Source organism: Dendrobium catenatum, unplaced genomic scaffold (assembly GCF_001605985.2).
Source record: "Dendrobium catenatum unplaced genomic scaffold, ASM160598v2 original_scaffold_61322, whole genome shotgun sequence".
Taxonomy (NCBI): domain Eukaryota; kingdom Viridiplantae; phylum Streptophyta; class Magnoliopsida; order Asparagales; family Orchidaceae; genus Dendrobium; species Dendrobium catenatum.
This window is the reverse complement of record NW_021379772.1, coordinates 1,101,575-1,122,138: the sequence shown is the minus strand read 5'-3', so window position 1 is coordinate 1,122,138 and position 20,564 is coordinate 1,101,575. Positions and strand designations below refer to the sequence as shown.

At 32.3% G+C, this 20,564-nt stretch overlaps 1 protein-coding gene across 1 annotated transcript; it reads left to right on the top strand.

Moving 5' to 3' along the window:
- Positions 1 to 1,749: 1,749 nt before the first annotated feature.
- On the top strand, positions 1,750 to 4,936 carry LOC110112947. Its single transcript, XM_020845351.2, has 2 exons — positions 1,750 to 1,883; positions 3,177 to 4,936. Exon 2 carries the CDS (start codon positions 3,217 to 3,219, stop codon positions 4,600 to 4,602), a length of 1,386 nt encoding a protein of 461 aa, XP_020701010.1. The 5' UTR covers positions 1,750 to 1,883; positions 3,177 to 3,216; the 3' UTR covers positions 4,603 to 4,936.
- Positions 4,937 to 20,564: the final 15,628 nt, after the last annotated feature.

Genomic DNA, 20,564 nt, shown 5'->3' with positions numbered 1-20,564 from the left:
AATCACAAAAATTTCTAAAATCTAAAAAAAAATAGCACTCAAACGAAATTATAGTTGTTGTTTAAAAATAAAGTAACGAGAAAACTATCCCAAATAAACTCTTAATTACATATTGAACTATTTTAATTGTGTCAAACCCCAAGTTTTTTTTTCCTTTTTTGAAATTTTCATGTGAAATTTCTTTTGTCGCATACAAACTTCATTATCTGTGTGTAGATTTCTATGCAAAGATAAGACATAAAATTTTCGCTCTGCGATCATAATTTTCCCAATACACAAAAAATAATGCATTTAAATTTCTTATGGTCAATTTTAAATCTAAAACAATGCATTCAACATATTCCAATAGACTTTGAAGTTTGCATGAAGAAAATAATAAGTCGGCATAACATTTAGGCTTCATATGGGACGGCTTTTTCACTACTTTTTAAATACAGTTTTTTAGTATAAAAATTTTTGCACTAGAAAGCTACTTTTAGCCTATTTGGGGCGGCTTTCTTATTGCTTTTTAAATAGCTTTCTAGTACAATAAAATTTTTGTACTATAAAGCTATTTTAAAAATTACTAAGAAAATCATCCTAAATACTGTTAAAAATCAATAAAAAAATTGTCTCAAAAAAGCCTTAAACAAAAAAAAAACTAACTTGCTCATTGGTTATGCATTCATAAAAGCACAAATCTTCAGTTCGAATCTCTTTTAGTCATTTTACAATTATTTTTATTTAAAAAAATAGTTTTATTTATTACAATCACCAATTCCACGTGAATTGAATTTTCATCCGGTCTAATTCACACCGACTCGATCGGCACAATCAGTGGCATGAGATGTGAACCGGACCGGTCAGAAATGGCGAATTTCAAACACCGACCGTTTCTCCTACTCCACTTTTTTTCCACAGCACATTTATTGCGCTCATATTTGAACTCATTGGGCCTTGCAGCTTTCACTTTCAGCTCTCAGCGTCAAGCGACCATTTCAAATCTTCTTTACTAAAATAATAAATAATAAAATAAATATCCCAATCTCTCGTAGCCTCCCTTTGTTCCCGGAGCTTTCGTTTGAATATCCGACGCTGCACGATACATTCAGCTGCTTATTTTGACCTCTTTCAGTCTTATTTTGACCTATTCATTTTAAAGTTATTTTTTAAAATTTTGAATAAATTAAGATTTGATTAGGAATAATTTTGTTATTATTTTTTATAGCAGCATTTTGACATAAAAATATCGAGTTCATAAATATTTTTAATTTTTAAGTAAATGAAGCCTAGCTAAAACTTTGTATGAGACAATTTTTTCTTATTTTATTTTTTAAATCATAATCATAATTTTTATTTCATCATTAATTTTTCATTATTTTTAAAAAAAATTATATTAAAAAACTAATGTCTATAACAATTTTAAAAATTAGTTTTTCAATAAACTTTATAAAATAAAAAAATTGTTAAATCATAAATTCAGTATATCATATTTGTAAGCTTTCAATATGAATAAATAAAAAAGGAAAAATAATATTGATTTCAGTAAAAAGTTGGGTGGGTCAATGGGTCAAATATAATTTTTAGCGAAATGATTTTGAAAAATTATTAACTGTATTATTATTATATTATTATATTATTATATATAAAAGTATTATTATTTTATTTTATATTTCATAATAAAAATTTTTATTTTCAAACGCATATGTAAATAAAAATTTAATTTAAATGTAATAAGAATATTATGAGTTGTTTTTTGTCCGTTCCTAACTTTTTTTTAATGCATTTGCTTTTAACTCTATATAGAGGAGGAAATGAGAGTTCGTAGTTTCCTTCACGCACCGGAGAAGAAGAAGAAGAAGAAGAAGAAGAAGAAGGGAAAGCTCAAGAAATCGGATTTAGAGGTACTGCATCTCTCTCTCTCTCTCTCTCTCTCTCGTCATGTTCATTAGTTCGAGAGTTCATTAGATTGATTTCTGAAGAATAAACGGATTTGTACAAAGAATATAATCACTGACTTTGAAAGGAAGGGGGTTTTCCGTTTCAGATATGGAGTTTATTGAAATTCTTTGATAATACATGCTGAATCACGGATTTACTAGTTCGAAGGTTAGATTTTTTACTTGTAGCAGTCAGTGATGATTTTATTCTGAAATCTATGAAAACATGCAGATGGAGAAAAAATTAGGGCTGGATTTAACTTAAGTAGGAATTGGAGCAAATATTTGAAATCGGGACTTCTGTAAATTTTGAGAGGGTTAAAATTTGATTGAGTTAAATTTTGTTACAGTTTGATAAATTGTTTTGGCTATTTTCAGGATTTAAGATTTGTGAGAAGAAAAATTCCCTGAATAAATTAAATCATTTGAAGGGTTTGATCTAACAAATGTTGGATTGTGCATAACGGAACTGAAATTGGATTTATCAAAATAGTTGGATTTTCAATCGCCGTAAATCTGTTTTGCGGGACTCAGAGCTAAATCTTACTTAATTAATCCTTCCTAATATAGGATACCCAACAGCCCCTTTAACTGATTTCGAAAGAAGTTCAAATTGATAGAACTAGACAGGAAATAAGCAAGGTAGAAGAGAGACGTAGATTCATTAATTAGATGATAGAGGAGAAGAAATGATTGAAAGGGTAAGAAAGCTTCGTAGGAACAGACGCAATCAGTAGAAGAGTCAAAAGTCCCAGTGTCGTGGCTGCTACGGTCATGCCGTTGATAAGGTCAAGAAAAAAAAAAGGTTTTTTTTTATAATTCAAGCATTCACGGACAAAAATCAGCAAATAACCAAAGTCAAAACTACATTACAGTACTATTATTTTAATTTTTGACATTTGGTATCAAGTTCAGAATTTTACATATTTTTTTCTTGCAATAAAGACACTCACGGCGCATTTTTCAGCTTTTTCTTTTGGACAGAAGCAATATATAAATATATAACCTAGTCAATTATAGGGGAAAATAATAAACATAAGCTTTACTAAATATAAATTACAGCTTTTTGTATCTTTTTCATTTTGGGATATCATATGATGAGCCTTTGTTCCAACTTCTCAATGTTTGTACCACTTTGTATTGATCACTGTAACAAAAATTGGAATTCTAGTCAGAAACACTGCTAAAAATGGTTCCTTTATTTCTTCAAAGCCAAACCAGAAATAAGCGGCTCCTTAAATTTGGTTTTGTTTACAGTTCTTCCCTTTCCGTCGGTGAAATCAAGATCAGGTGAAGCATGAGCAGCAATCCTCCTTTGCCTGATACCTCGTCCGACACTAGAGATGCTGGTCGCCGCCGCTTCCGAGTTCCATTTGTCAGAAAAATCAATTGGGGATCCCTGGTTAGATATGGCAAGAAATGGGTCAAGCACCCAATGAACATAGCTCTTCTTATCTGGCTCTTCTTTGTTGCATCCTGCCTTGTTGTACTCTTCTTACTTATGACTGGGATTCTCAACCAAAACATACCAAAGAGCTCAGTTAGAAAAAAGTGGACTGAGATCTTCAATCAAATCCTCAATGCATTATTCACCATAATGTGTTTGTATCAGCATCCCAGGATCTCCCACCACTTGGTTCTCTTATGCCAGTGGAAATCAAATGATATCGTCGAGCTTAGAAACGTTTACTGCAAGAATGGAACAAAAAAGTCACATGAGAGGGCTCATATGATGTTTGTTGTCTTCCTTCTTCAAATCACTTGCTTCTCTCAGTATGGCCTTTGTGCTCTTTACTGGGCATATACTAGCAAGACAAGGCCAGACTGGCCACAGATTCTCTTCATTGCTCTTGGAACAGGAGCACCAATTGTTGCTGCCCTCTACACAGTTTTCAGCCCTCTAGGGAGGAAGACTGTATCAGAGAATGACGAAGAATCGCAGCAGCCCAACGGCGAGGAGAATGATTTGAAATTATACAAAAAGAGTGTGGTGGTGACTTCACCTGATTGGGCTGGAGGACTCTTTGATTGCTGTGACGATGTCAGTGTTTGCTGCCTCTCCTTCTTCTGCACCTTCTGCATTTTCGGATGGAATATGGAGAGGCTTGGATTTGGTAATATGTATGTTCATATCATCACCTTCATACTTCTCTGCAGTGCACCAGTGTTAGTCTTCAGCGTAACAGCCCTTAATATAAATGACTACGCAATCAGATATGTTGTGGGGATTGCAGGAATTGTTCTATGCCTATTTGGATTTCTATATGGAGGATTTTGGAGGGTTCAAATGAGGAAGAGATTTAAGCTTCCTGCTAATCCTTGCTGCTTTGGGTTTTCAGCTTTCTCTGATTTCATGAAATGGCTCTTCTGCTGGTCATGCTCCCTGGCGCAGGAGGTGAGAACAGGGAACTTTTATGATGTTGAGAATGATAGATTTTGCAGGAATGAGAGTGAAGAGGGAAGTCAGAGAGTTCTTGATCTTCTTCCAAGTGATAATGGAGCTGTCCTTGTGATTGTTTCAAGCTTGGAGACTGAAGCTTCAAGCAAGTGTACAGTAGAGCAAGGTACTGAAATGGATATAATTAAAACTGGAAGAAGGGAGGGTGATGAAGCTATGAGCGATGAGATGATGAGGCCACCTCTTCCGCCATTGATCGAACCAGAAGTGCAGCCCAAGTGTTAGATTGGAGCAAGGAGCTGCAAATGGTAAAAGAAGGAAGAGTTATGGCTGAAAAAAAGTAGCTTGATGAAGACCTCCAATTCAGAGTTCGTTGAACATTTCTTGTTCATTATTTTTGTGAGCTTTCTTTCTTTCGGTTCAGACGGTAAAACTCTGAACTTTCAATTGCTTGGTAGATTACAAAAATGCAGGATACTGAGAGCATTTGTACAGAATTGTTATTTGTTGTAAACGTAGCATTATTCTTGCTGTGAGCAGTTATTTCCAGAAATATTAACCCCCTCCCCAACTCTGTAGACAAGTTTTATGAATCCTTATTCTCTATTTGCTCTTATAAGTAGTCTGAGAGATGTTAAAGCTATTTGATTCTGATACTCTTAAATATCGGTATAGATTGAATCACAAAACTCAATTTCAAAGTTTTCACATACTGTAGGGTTATAAACAAGTTAAAGTTCAGAGATAATCTCTAAAAGCTTAATTCTGCCTCTCATGTGAACACTCAAATGAGTACCACAACTTAGGGATTAATTATTCTGTGTGGACGCCAAATGCCGTCCGGAGATCAATAAGAATTCGCCACATCATTCATGTGTTCGGTACGGTGGCACGGTACTGCTAGGTACCGTTGATGTGGCGCATTCTGGTTAGTCTCCGAACGGCGTTCTATATCTGGTCTCCGCACAGAATAATTTCTCCTACTTAGGAGTTCGCACAAGTAGGGGTGTCAATTTTTTACATGACTCGAAACCTGACTAGGGCTTGACCAGGAAAAATCCAGGTTCAGGTCGAATCGTTTGTGAAACGGTCGAGTTCGGGTTGACCCGGCAACCCGAAAATCCTCTGCCCGTGTCTGCTGCCTGCCCTGCCCGAAGCGTCGAGTGCCCGCCAGCTTGGCTACCCGCGTTGCCCGAAGTATCGAGTCACGTCACTTCACGTGCTGCCGCTTCGCCGCCGGGAGTGGTGACCGGAACCCGCGTGTTTGAGATTTATTTTCAAAAATCCGAGTCGGGTCGGGTCGTGTCAATCCGGCAACCCGTGCGGGTCAGGTCCAGGTTGAAAAAGCCGACCCTTTTACAAAAACGGATCGGATTTGGGTTGACCCATTTAGAGCCGAGTCAACTCAAGTTCAACCCGAACCCAACCCACTGACCCGAATTGACACTCCTACAAGCACAAGTCATATCGATCCATTTTGCCTACCACAACTTAATATCCCTATATACACAACTCTCCTTGGCCTATTGGTTGAGAGCTTAGACTTCCAACTAAGAGGTCCAAGGTTCGAGTCTATGTGTATGCGTTGTGTGTGTGAGTTTGCCTTAATTGGCCTAAATGTCCCAAAAAAAAAACTTAATATCCCTATGCAGACCGTTTTTCAGCAGTAGCCAATGAAACTTGTTCATTTTTCCCCCAAAAAAAAAAAAAAACTTGTTCATCTTTTTTGGACAGACAAGCAATTGAACAGGATGGGACTATCACTCTTTTAATGAGAAAGTCAGACTGAGCAGATTAGCAACCAATTCAGGCTGTCATAGCAACATTGTCAGAAGCCATGAAGAAAATATTTAGTGCCGCACAACCACAAATAGTAAAATTTATGTGGTGCAATAAAGGCTAAATGAAAAATAGGGGCCCTATTTTCCTTCTTTTATTACAGATATGTGAGGTTCTAGTCCCACCTCAATAAATCTTATAAAGAGAGTCTACTCATCTATGATCATTTCATTAGATCAACCAAATGATCAATAAGAGTTGTAACATACTTCTTGTTTGGCACCATATGTTTTGGCTCACGAAAAAGGAAGTAGGCTGGCAAAGTAATCATTGGACTAAGATCAAAGCACGACGGTAGAGCAGACCAGGTGTTTTGGCTCGAGGTAGAGGAGACATTTGTGTAGGCTCGAGATAGTAGAGAAGGTGTAGGCGTGCTGCATGCGTCTGAGCTCTAGGTTGAGTGAGTGGAGGAGGAGCGTCATAATAGGGCAAATACACTTACTAAAAAAATTAAAATCCTAGCCGAGAAATAACTTGTTGTATTTTTTTAGGGAGGGCACGTGCCCCTAAAAAATATATGTATGGGGCCTGAGGAAGACATGAAGATATTTTATCTCTTTTGTTGATAATTACTTCATATTTATTTGGGTGTACACCATGAGGCACAAGAGCAATGTACTAAAGATCTTCAGAACTTGGAAAAAGTGGATTGGAACTCATACTGGTGAAAGAATATGGGGTATCAGATCAAACAATGGCGGCGAATATACTTCGGATGCATTCTTGGAAGAGTGTCAGAGATTTAGGATAGAGCACTACTTCGCTATTTAAGAGACGACGGCAGAGAGGATAACTAGGACTTTTGTGAAGAAAGTTCGGTGTATGTTATCTAGTGCTAGGTTGGATATAGTCTATTAGGCTGAGGCTATACACTATGCTTGTCACTTGGTGAAGTCCCTGCCTTTTTTAGCGATTAAGAAAAAGACCCCAAAGGATATATAGTCGGGTCATCATGTAATAGATTTTGAGTACTTAAAGAATATATGGGTATCCATCTTAATATCATGTTCAGCTAGAACCAATGGCAAAGAAGGTAATTTTTATTAGCTTCAGGTGTGGAGTTAGGGGCTTCAAACTATATGATCAGGGAGAGAAAAAGATTGTAATTAGTAGGGATATTACATTTGACGAGGTGAGCATGTTAAAGCCTAGGGACTCGAAGCAGGTAGTGAGTTTTATTGGGACTACAGATGCACTACGAAGTTGGAGTTTGATGCAAATCCATTTGTTCTACGGAGGCAAATCATTTCTTCCAAAGTACGTGATTCAATTGTAGATAAGGAGGTAGAAAATGATGTTGCTGATGAGATTTTTGCTCAAAAATCAATTGCTAGGAGTAGGATCAGATTCTAAAATATTCCAAAACAACTTGGTTGAAGGACCACACTGCATTTATACTTTCAACCATAAAGGGTGAAGTTCCTAGTCACTACAAGGAAGTAGTAGACAGTTCTGATGATTTTTTGAACGAGGCTATAGATAAAGAGATGGAGTCTCTTTAAAAGAATGCTACTTAGAGATAAGTGAAGCTTCATTCAGCGAGGAAATCCATTGAGTGGAAATGAGTGTCTGCAAAGAAAGAAGGATCTCATGGAGCTGATGTGCGATACAAGGCTAGGTTTGCGACAAAAGGCTCTGCACAACTGGAAGGGATTGATTATGATGAGGCTAGTGCTCTCCACAAAGGTTAAGTATCCCTCTACCCGTGTTCATTTGACACTTATAACACAATGTGTCTACTTTTAGAGTAGTTCGATTTAGATATTGCACAAGCAGTTGACATTGTGAGCAAGTTCATACATAATCTTGGAAGGAGTCATTGACAAACTGTGAAGAGTATCATGATGTATATGAAGGGTACAGTTGATGCATGCTTGGTATTGAAGAGGTAGTTATTTGTTACTATCATGCATATTGATGTAAGGTATCATTTTATTCAGGGCTTGATTGCTAAAGGTAATGTCTAGTTGAAGAAGATAGCTATGAAGAAGAATCCAGTAAACATGCTCACAAAGGTACTACTAGTTCAGAAGTTCAACTGCTATAGGAGTTTGCTGAACATTCGGGCTCATGACTGATTGTCCACTTATTTTGAAGAACTATGCCTGACTTGATCCCTTTAGGGGGAGGGGGGTATGTTGGCAACCATTCTGATGCAGCCATTCTAATATTGGAGCCTGATTTGTCATTTTTCACTTTCTAAAATGAAAGATGAGGTGGATATTATTAATTTGAAAATCTTTCCAAATCTAAATAAGCTTTGATTATTAAAGTATTTATGGCTAATTCATGCATTAATTAGAATATCTGATTTGGGCTTTGATTGGATCCAATGATGGCAATGATTTGATTTACCATATTATTGCATTAATTATATTTTCTTTAATTATTTTGTCTCAAATCTATAAATTAAGGGTTTGAAGATTGTTGTATTAGAGATGAGCCAGAGTGAGCCAATTTTAACTTATTTTCTCCAATATAGTGAAATCATCCCCTCCCCGTGAACGTATGCATCTTTGTCGAACCACGTAGAACTACGTGTTTTTTGTGTTGATTGTGCTTTGATTCTGATTTTATTTCTGCTGTTTGCACACAACTGTTAACATAACTAACATGAACTTAAATTCTATCATTCTTCTTCCAATTTATAAAAATATTAATTTTGAAGACTATCATTGCTTTCTTATTCGCCTATATCTCACTAATCAAGATATCAAAAAAAGCAATAAGTTACAACTTTCATAATACATCACTCGAACCAGTTTTTGTAATTATTAAATTATGTTGGATTAAATCTGTATAATTTATTTTCAATTGTTATTAGAGGAACACACTGTCATAAGATTGGCATGATCCATTTTTGTAAGTAAGCTCATCAAGGTACATCTCAATCATTAGGATGATAATCTAAAATCTTATTTTTTTAATCCAAGACCTATTGGAATATCATCTAGTTTAACATCTATATAAATTTACTTGAACTTTCCCTTCTTATTATTACAAATAGTTGTATTCAATGTATAGAGTAAATTTGTATCCGACTATATCTTTTAAAGTATTTATTCATATTTATAAAAAATAGTAAGTAACCTAAAATAATGAATAGTTTATAATAATTTTCATTTTTATGACTAAATGTATTTATAAATGATTATAATGATATGATAGACATAATTTGGGACAACTTTTTTATTGCTTTCTAAAGCAGTTTTCTAATATAAAATTTATAATTTAAATTTTTTTTGTACTTAAAAGCTGTGTTAAAAAACAGTAAGAAAGTTGTCACAAACTAAAACTTAGCATCTAATCTTAGTTAACTTTCCAAATACGTTATTAAACTAAGTCCTTAAAAATTGTCATCAAGATGAATACTACACTATATCTTTCGTACCATCGAAATAATAAAAAAATATATTATGTTAATATTATGGTGGTTTTATGTCACAAATGAAATTATCATTTTTTTATGAAACTTCAAATCAATTATATAATTAGAGGTGTGTTTCAAAATTAATTAAAATAAAAATTAGAATTAAAGTGATTGATTTAATTTTAGTTTTGATGTAAATTAGGTTTGATGCTATATTTTAACTTAATTATTTGCTTTGATTTGAAGTTTCATAAAAAAAAAAATTAAAGATGAAAAAATTTAGGCAAAAAATATTTTAAAATCATGATAAATTTTAAAGTTATATATATTGTTTAAATGAATGCAATATATTATTAATTTATTAAATATTATATTTTATTCATCCAAAAATAATTGATAATTATTAAATTCATAATGAATAAGTTTAAGCCGAAACATTCTTGTCCTTTTTTCTGGGCTTGAAAAAAAATTGGGCCGATGCGAGTTAACACAACGAGTTGTCATGGACTTAACGGCCTTATTAGGGCCTTGTACAGAGTTGTTAATTGGGCCCAGCCCATCTTTCTTTTGTAGGCCTTTAAACTGACTGATATGAATTAAGACCCCTCTCAGCTGGAATTAATAACTATTTAATACTCATACACTGCCAAAACAAGTTTACAATAAGGATACAAAATAATTTTACACTTCATGTCACAAGTCCTATCACTCACACTCTTTTTATTAGACCACTAAGAGTATATGTGGGACCACTAAAATATTTTATAAAATTGATTATAAAATTACAGAGTAAAAAGTAACTCAATCATTCTCATTGTAATAAAATAGCTTTTCATTGCAAAAAAATTGAAAAAGTTGTGAGAAAGCAGCAAAAAAATAATCGCCACTAGGGGTGTAAGTGATCCAAGCTGACTCGTATGCAGGCTCAAGCTCGGCTTGATAAATGACTCTTAAACGGAGCTCGATGAGCTAACGTGCCAAGCTTGGGTCAATCTAACTCACCTGGTTAGCTTGTAAGTTGGCTTGTTTAAAAAATATTAATATAAAATGCACATAAATATAAAACTGTTAAAAACATTTAAAACTTATGTCTCATGAGACGCCTCAAACTCGTAGAATAAAGGGAGAGCTCAAGCTCAAACTCGAACTCGATTAACTAATCAACCGCAAGCTCAAGCGAGGGTGACACGGGCTCAACTCAAGTTAAGGGAAATTACAATTGTTACGTGAAAATCAAATTAGCGAGAGAGATGTCCCGAGAGAGAAATGATTTTGTACGAACATCGAATTGTCTAGAGGCCAATCAGAACACTCCACAGCACTCAGTACACAACAAAAATGTGATGTGACGCATTCTGGTTGACATCTAGACACCATTCGGTGTCTGTACAGAATAATTTTTCGCCCCAAGGAGGCCACTAAATCATTAAACAATTCACAAACAATAATCTCTACATTAAAAAAAGACAGAAAATCAAGCATAAAACTTTCCTAGAAAATAAAGGCACCATAATTCATTTCCTTTCTATGCTCCAATACTATTGGGCATGAGATTTATCACGTGACTCTAAACTTCCAAAGTTTGCCAGCTTGATCGATGCAGGCTTCATATGCAAGGAAGAGTATTGATAGACTTATTTCACAAAGCTAAGTTGTGCAAAATCCATAAAGACAAAGTATGGCTTATTAATTTTGAGTCCCCACTCCCCACTTCAACAAAGAAGAAGATAATATTAAAATATTATTATATGCCGATAATTGGTATGTGAGTCTTACACGTTTAATTAATTAATTTGGATATTATAAAATATGAATTTGTTAAAAAAAATTCTTTTATTTTTAAGAAGCATTAAAAAATATGGAAATTTTAATTAGTCTTCACAATATGCATGTTTTACTTATTATATTTCTATATTATTAAAAAATAATCTTATTTATATATCTCATTTTGATATATTAAAAGTTATATTTTTATTACAAAATATTTAGTAATATAAAATTTAATTAAGTTATTTATATTTTGTATTCTAAATTCTAAAATAAAATATGTTTAATATATAATTAAGCATGAATAAATTTATTCTTCACATTTATAATACTCATTTTAAATAAGAATTTGACTCTTAATAGAATTAAAAAAAAAAATGATTCATATAGTCGACCTCACGTAGTGGAATAAAAGGTTGATGTTTTTGTTGTTGTATATATAATACTCATTTGAATCTCTCACCTCTCAGATATGATCAAAGATTATATTAATGTCTAATAATGAGGAATCATACAATAGTTCAAATTTGAGATCATTACTAACTTAAAATATCAACATTAAAAGAATCGAAAGATAATTACACCATAAGATAAAGAAAATAAAAATATATATTATGCATTTCTAGGATGATACATTGGTTAGAGCTAGAGGTCTTCTTCCTCAATTTTTAACATCTTAGAGGCCATAATGTTCTCTTGATGAGTATAGCCTAATCTTCTCCCTTAATCAACAATCTTTTTAACAGTTGTTAATTCTCTAAATACATTATGTGTATCTATTATCATGGATATATCACATATCATCTTTAGAAAGAGAGCTAGGATGGTGGAATTCAGAAGTGCCGTGGGTGGGAGACGCCTGAGAGCTTTTACAGTATAAATTTTATTTTTAGGTATTCAACTCTCCACTTATTCAAGTAATCATATTATTTTGAAACTTTCGACCTAAAGTTTTCTTCAATTGTACCCAATTTATGCTTGTAGTCATCAAGCATATATTGTAAGCCATCCAACTTGTTGATCCATTCAAACATTTTATTGTTAACAATTGAGAACTCTCATTTAACTACCAACATATTCAATCTTTCAACACATATCAAGTGTAACCAATTTATTATTATTAAATTTTAAATTATTTTCAAAATCATTTAGATTTGGCATTGAAAGATAAGGAGGCTAGGAATTTGATAAAAAGATAGATGCCTTTAGCTTTTTAATTAATAATATAGGCATGAAAATTTTTCAATATTCATGTATGTCATGTATCCTTTTTGCCCATTTCTCTACATTTCTCTCCATCCTTTTCACCATCATAGCATGGACACCCTTGCAATTATTGTGGCAATGTTCATAATGAAAATTGGGTGAGGAGTATTTAGTTTGTTACCCTCATCTTCATCTTTGTCACTACCCTCCTCTATAGGTAAATAAAGGGTTCACATATAAATATCCAAATGCACATATGCATATTACTTAAATATATCATCATCCTTAGGAGCAATATTAATGTTTTAAACTCCTAATCTAAATCTCTTGTCTAAAGTTTCCCCATTTTTATACTCAATATCAACTTATTTAGGTTTTGCCAATTAGGCGTGCATGAGCAGAGATGTTGAAGTGGAATCAACAACATGAATAAAAGCATCATATTTGGAAGAATTATTCTTTTATATCTTAATAAATAACAATTAGAGCTATCTAACTTCATTTATCAATTAAATATCACTGGAAATAATTCTAAAATTCAAAATATCATTATATAAATCTTTTATCATTGCTCTCAAAATCATACATAATATTCAAGAATTATAATTACGAATATTTTTTCAGTCATGAGTATAAAAGAATAACTAAAAGATAGAAAGAAATAAACTAACAATAAACCTGAAGAATCCTGATCTGATCAATCAAACACACCTGATCCTCAGTCCTAACCAGAAATTATTTAAACCAACATGTCACTAAAATTATATAATTGAATTCAAACATATTACAAAAGTACTATGCATGTTGTCAATCAATTCATAACAATAATAGATATGATTAAAAAACATTACAAAAATAATAAACTCACATATGGTAACAGTATAATATGTAAACATTTAAACAACACGATACAAAAGCCAATAAAGCTATACGGTGGAGAAAACACTAAATCAGTACGGGTGTCAAATCGGTAAAACAGTCATCGTATTAGTATCATCAATCAGTAAAAAAATTGTATAAAGCGATACAATCAAAACATCGATAAAACTTATCGAAATCATATCAATATATGTAGTAAAATCTTATAATGATGTACACATGCTATCCATTTATTCTATATCAATATCAAATTAAATCAACATCTTAATCACGTGCTTAATATCATTACAGTGAATTAATAATATCAAATAGTATTGGTAATCGTAAAATTAGTGGCCAGAGCAATAAAATAATGTGGTACCTGTAAATTCGTATCGTAATAATAAATCCATATAATAATAAGAATAATATATCAATAACATGTATTTCAGTTGTTACACTAAATAAGTAATAAGTTCTAGCTTAGTCAGTATTTTTCCAATATCATATCAATATTAATAACTATTTTCTTAGTAAATAAATTAAGTTGTTACTCTTTGCCCGTCGACATAATAATCATCTCCCCTTATAACTCCAAATCAGTGAAATACATGAATTAATAGAGGATAACACTAAATCATAATATTTAAAGAAAAACATGTCGACCCACCATCCTATACAAGTTAGTTAATATCCAACCAACATTAGTGAAACCAACTTTACTTATCCTCACACATATTATTATCAAAATTTTATAACAATAATAGCGATCAACTATTACTCAACCACATATTCACATTCATTTTTAATATTTGTATTAATAGTATGATTACATTAAAAATATCAATTATTCAATATGTAGAAATAGTACAAAATATAATAACTTCTATTTTACCAAATAAAATTCAATAAATGTTATAATCAAAATGTCCTAGATGATCAGTACGATAAAATATAAAACGTTCTGAGGTAAACTCTCAATAAATTCGAGAAAAGTTTAATAAAATTTGTTCTAGGAGAATCAAACAATTAAAATTAAAATATTTGAAAATAGAGATAGGATTAGAATCATCTAAAATGATTTGAGCAATTTTTACAAAAGCCATAAAAAGATATGGCCCCTAAAAATTAGTTTTCTCTCTCTCTCTCTCTCTCTGCTACACTGAAGTTAAAATAGGAATTTAGATTTTTTTTAATTTTTAATTAATTTCAAAAATTCAGATTCTTATAATCTATACATCTTAGAAAAATATCATCATAGATATTTCCCTTCAAGATTTAGGCATAAGAATCAATATAAAATAAAGTTGTACGATCAAAACTCAAATCAAAATCAAATTAAAAGCTCGTCAAATTATACAATTGAATATATCATATGTCATTCACTTATGTATGAAATGCTGCATTCAATCATTCAAACAAAATTCTTATCAAAAGAACTCTAAATTTATTATTAATCTTTCAAGTATTGTAATTTGTACATATGTGGCATCATTGGAATTGGTGATATCAGTGTTGTTGGTGCAATAAACTCCATTTGATACAACTGACAACTATTTCATTAGGCTATTTGTTGATCTTTTATTATATGCTCTCACTTCTATTGTCCTATATCATTTAGTCTGTTTAAATTGTCCTACTCTCAAATCAGTTCTCCCCCTATGTGAATAATCCATTGTATTATGTCCTTACTCTCCACATCAAAAACATTGCCATGTTAAAAGGTAACAATAACCTCCACGCCTCTTTTCATAATAGATACATGCACTTAAATTATCAGAAGATGTAATTGATTCAGATTCTTTCAAATTATTGTATCTATTTTTCTCATCACTCACACTGCCTCTATCCCTACTTGATTCATCTTTAGTCCTCAAGCTAACATCATATTTGGATCCCACATCATACATGGATATTAATAATGCCATATTAATCTCTATCAGCTTGGCACTAACTCAAAAAATTCTTGGATCCGTAAAGGCACTAACAATTATCTCAACTCTCTGTTAAAACCTTATAGAAACATGTATCAATTTTATTCAATTATCAAAATCAAGTGAGGAGTATACCCATTCAATGTAGTAAACTCAGCTTTATATTACATAACTACCTTGCATCCCTATTCTAAGTTAATGAAAGCTTCCTACATCTGTCATTGTGTTATCGGAGGTACAAACCACATCATGAACACTGTGAGAGCTCGTTCCTTTGTTTTTCTCTTTTCTGGATCTGATTTTTTCCTCCCAGGATCGTCCAGGCCGATTTGGGATCGTCCTGGGACGATCAGTGCATGGCAAAATCCCGAGAGCAAGGGTTAGATCTTGGGGCGTCACAAACACTATAGTGAATTCATCCCAAGTGATCTCAACATTCACCTTCCTTTGGAATTTCTCTATATGTTGTTCAATCCACTATCTCTTAGCATCTCATTCAAATACAAACATAATTAACAGTATCTTCTGGCTCTCTAGGCACTGCTTTCTATTAAAAATCTTCTTTATCCTTAATAATTAATCCTCTATAGCCTAGGGTCATACAACGCCTTTGAATAGTGGGGGCTTTAACTTATGAAATGCATGTAAATGCCTATCCCCCTCTTCTTCTTTACTTTCAGATGGCTTACTCTGTGTATCTCCCATCATCTGTGCTAGAAAACTAGCCAATTGTAAAATAATCTGACGATACTAGAGTTGCACTGTGTTGCCCATTTGGTACATCTTACTCTAATAAATCCATTGCAATTATTCACTTTTGTATGATTATGACTGATCTGGATAACTTACAAATATAATTATTATGTATGCAAAACATACATCTTAATCTAACCCACTCACAATCAATTTCAATAACTTTGATAACAATCAATTATTCTAACAATTTTGCTCTAATGCCAAGTTTGTGATGTCCCAAAATCTAATTTAGAAGAATTATTATTTTATTTTTAATAAAAAATAACTAGAGCTATCTAACTTAATTTATTAATTAAATATTAGCATAAATAATTCTAAAAGTCAAAACATCTATATTTGCATTTCCCCCAAAATCACACATAATACTCAATAATTATAATTATGATATATCTTTTCAGTTCTGAGTATAAAATAATAACAAAAATATAAAAAGAAATAAACTAACATTAAATCTGGAGAATCTAAATCTAATCAATATCACACACCTAATCCTCTATCCTTATAAAAAATCATTTAAACTAGTAGGTCACTAAAATCTTATAACTAAATCTAAAATACAACACAAAGTAGTTTGCATTTTGTCAATCAATTCACAACAATAACAGTCATATGATCAAGAATCACTATAGAAATAGTAAAACTCACATACAATAATAATAAAATTTATAAACAATAAAAAATATGGCACATATGTCAGCAAAAGAGTACGATAGAGAAACCAATAAACTAGTATGTGTATTGAATCATTAAAGCAATCATCATATAATTACAATCAATTAGTTAAAAAAATCATATTAAGTGATAAAACTAAAACATCGATAAAGACTTTTAGAATTATATCAATATAATAAAATCCTATAATGATGTACACACCAGCAAGCTTGTGGCTCGCCGCCTCTACTTGCCAATCAGTGTGAACCTGCTAGCTAACACTTGCGTGGCTTGCTCGACAGTCCAGTTCATCCCCCCAGCAAACCTGCACCCGCTGCGTCTACAACGGGATTCAAACCCCTCCGGCCACCTTTGCTAATCAATCTAGCGCCTAACTATTAGGCTGCACAACAAGATTTGTTTAAAAGGTTATTCTTTTTTAATTTAAATTATAACTTATAAAATATTAAAATTAATTATTCATTAAAAGTTAATGTTAAATTTTTTTAAGATCAAAATTATCAATTTAATTTGATAATAAATTATTAAATTAGTTAGTTTAATTTAAGAATATTTATTTGTAAAATAATTGCATCAACAAGAGTTGAAAGAGTAAACATTATAAATTATAATTTTCTTAAATGAATATTCTCCGAAAAAATTTACAAATATTTCATGCAGAAATTCCACTGCAAATCTTCCACAAAAGTCATCTAAAATTTTATACGAATTTTATGACGCAAATCCATCGACATTTTTGACGAACATTAGTCTTCCGAAAAATCAGTCAAAAGCAACTGACTTTCAAATAGTGAGACCGTTTGATCGAAAATCAACTGCTTAGAATTTGTTTAATTTGAACCGTGTGGTTTTTGAAAACCGGCGCCAGTTCTCCGGTTCCATCATCTGACTACTGGTCCGAGCGGGTTTTGACCGATTTTTTGTTAGCCTGGTTCTAGGACGAGCTGAACTGGTCGGCCGACCGGTTCACAATTCAACCCATTTAACCAACCAGTCTGGTCTAATTTTTAAATCCATCGATCCGGTCTGATTTTGAAATCCTTGATCATAACTCCTATGCATGGGAAGGGGATTCCTTAAGGCTTCAAACAATACTACTTTTGATATTTAATTAGTATCCTCACTCCCTTGGGGAAAGCTCAAAATATTCACTAAGGTACATTACTTGTGTCATGATTTTCTCAAACAATGAATATTTGTTCATAGTTCGCTTTAAATATTGTGTCCACTCTTTTTGTTGTGATAGCTCTCTCAGCCTTTCATAAAATAGTCTATGTGCAGTTCTCTTGAGCTCATTATTGCATGCACTCCTCTTGTCTTAGTGCAAAAAAGCATTTACAAGGTGCTTGTTTTTTCTATTGAACTCATTATTATTGAATTCAGAATTATCTGTACATCACTCTCTCAATTATATTAAGAATACTAAATGTAAAGACAATAGAGAAATAGAGAAAAAAAAAAAGATTTTTTTTGAATGAGAAACTATGTGAATTCTATAAAACAAGCTAGTGAACAAAAAAATTGTGAAAACCGAGCTCACCCCTCGACCCTTTTTTTATAGATTTGAGTCGGAGATTAAGGCTTCGTTTGGAACGGCTTTCTTATTGTTTCTTAAAGCAGTTTTTTAGTATAAAAATTTAATTTTTAAACAAAAAAAATTATTTTAAGAAGCAATAAAAAAGCCGTCCCAAACAAAACCTAAAGGTTGCGGATTTAGCTACATACATGCCTATACATAAATATGATAAGAATATATAACTATGTGGCACAACTAGAATATTCGACTTGATGAAGTAGTCAGCGGATCTCCTAAGAACCTGCTAATTTAGTATGTATTGATGGTCAAATAATCGAGCAACCGATCAATAGTTTGCTTTGTGAAGTCGTCCACCTAGACTGATCATTAAATCTTACTGATAAGTTGTATTCACCAAATTAGAAAAAATTCTTAAATCAAAATTATCTACTTGAGACTAATTTATTTATAAACCGGCGAGTTGCTCTTAATTGTGTTTGACTAGATCGAGTTAGTTTGATTTGAATCGGGTCAACTTGAATTGAACCTAATTTTCTAAATATTTAGATGTACAATGCTTTTTCTTTCTCTCTTATTATACACCCTTTTTAAGTAAAGTTCATAAAAAAATCCAACTTTTTTTAGTAGAAACAACGTTAGAGTTTTTCCTAAAGCCAATTTATAATAAAAATAGTACATTCCAACAAAATTTAACGTAAAAACCACACGTAATTATTCGCAAGAATTCAGTGCGATTTGGATAGAAACCAATCTTCTTTTCTGTAGCCTTTATAGGAATTATTCCCTTTAGGAAAGTTTGCCTTCCGTAGAAAAGAATCTATCTACAACCGAAAGTATTCCATCTTCGTTAGGACTTACGGCATTTGGGCAAATTATTACGTCCGGTGTCTGGATTCGTCCGGACATCAATCCAGACGCGTCTCGTCACCCAAATTTATCGGGCTCCAGTGTATTTAGCTGACGTGGCACGTCTGGATTGGATGTCCGGACGTCTGGTGACCGGACATAATAATTCGCCCGACATTTGGGTATGTGAAAAAGTTTTGATTATCAATGAAGAGGTCTTAGATTATTTGAGAGTTTTACCTATGTGAGGTACATATGAATTTATATGAATTTATCTTAATTGATCTATACATCCAAAACAATATATTTCTAAATTTCATTTGATCTCAGAGCCGATTAATAGCATATATGTTTTGACATTTGGATATGATTAAGCATTTTGTATGTTTCAGTTAGGGGTGTAAGTGAGCCGAGATGGCTTGATCTTGACTCGTTAACGAGCTCTCATGAGTCGAGCTTAATTATCGAGCAAAGAGTTTGAGAGCCTATATTTGAGCTTGTATTAAACGAGCTCGAACTTGAGCTTAGCCTGGCTCGGCTCATGAGCTCATTGAGCCTCTCGATTAGCTTAAAATATATTTAAAATTTAATTTAAATTAATATTATATAATAAATTTTAACATTTTAAATTAGTTCTATATTAAAAAAATAAAAAAATAATAATAATTTAAAACTTAGAAATCGAGCTTAACAATCGATTCATGTTCGAGCTTTCCAAACGAGCTCAAGTCCATTAATTTTTTAACAAGTTGAGCTCGAGTTTAGTTTACAACTCTAATTTCATTAATGAGAAAACAATATTTCTCTCAATTTTCATAGCATATGATGGAGAGGCTTCGCAAATGATAAGTTATGAAGAATTGTATAGGCATGATATGAAATGATATGGAATAGGAAGGGCTGCGAAATATCTGGTTAGGATTTAGTTTGGGAAAAATTATGATAATAATCATAATAGAAATGTATGGCTAGGATTGATTTTGAGAAGAATCATAAATGGCATTTATAATAGTAGTATATATATTAAAATATTATAATTATTGACCAATTTACAAGATCATTTAATTTATAAAATAATTCTATCATTTTGGTATTTGTATGAAAGATTAGTTAAATTTAATTTTGAGCTTAATTATTGTTGCATGCTAGAATATATATATGGAAGTAGAGTGAGGGTGTTTTTAGTCTTAGCGTTACATGAATATTCAGCACACAAACATAAAAGATAAAACACCAAGGGTTTTAACTTTGAAACCTTGAAAAATGGAAAAACTACGGGGCTTGACCCATTTCAAATGATTCAACTAGTATCTGAATGAATTACAAAGCTTGATCCATCCTATAATTTGAAGATGGTGAAATTACAATAGTAGAGAGAGTTAGGTTGAAGTCTAGCGTCAGTTGTTCGGTGGCCGGGTGTAAGTTCGGAGACGGTTGGTGGTCGGATGAAAAGTATGGAGTC

Bases quoted from the DNA above. Each gene is read 5' to 3' on its own strand.
- LOC110112947 (XM_020845351.2), top strand. From the start codon at position 3,217: ATGAGCAGCAATCCTCCTTTGCCTGATACCTCGTCCGACACTAGAGAT.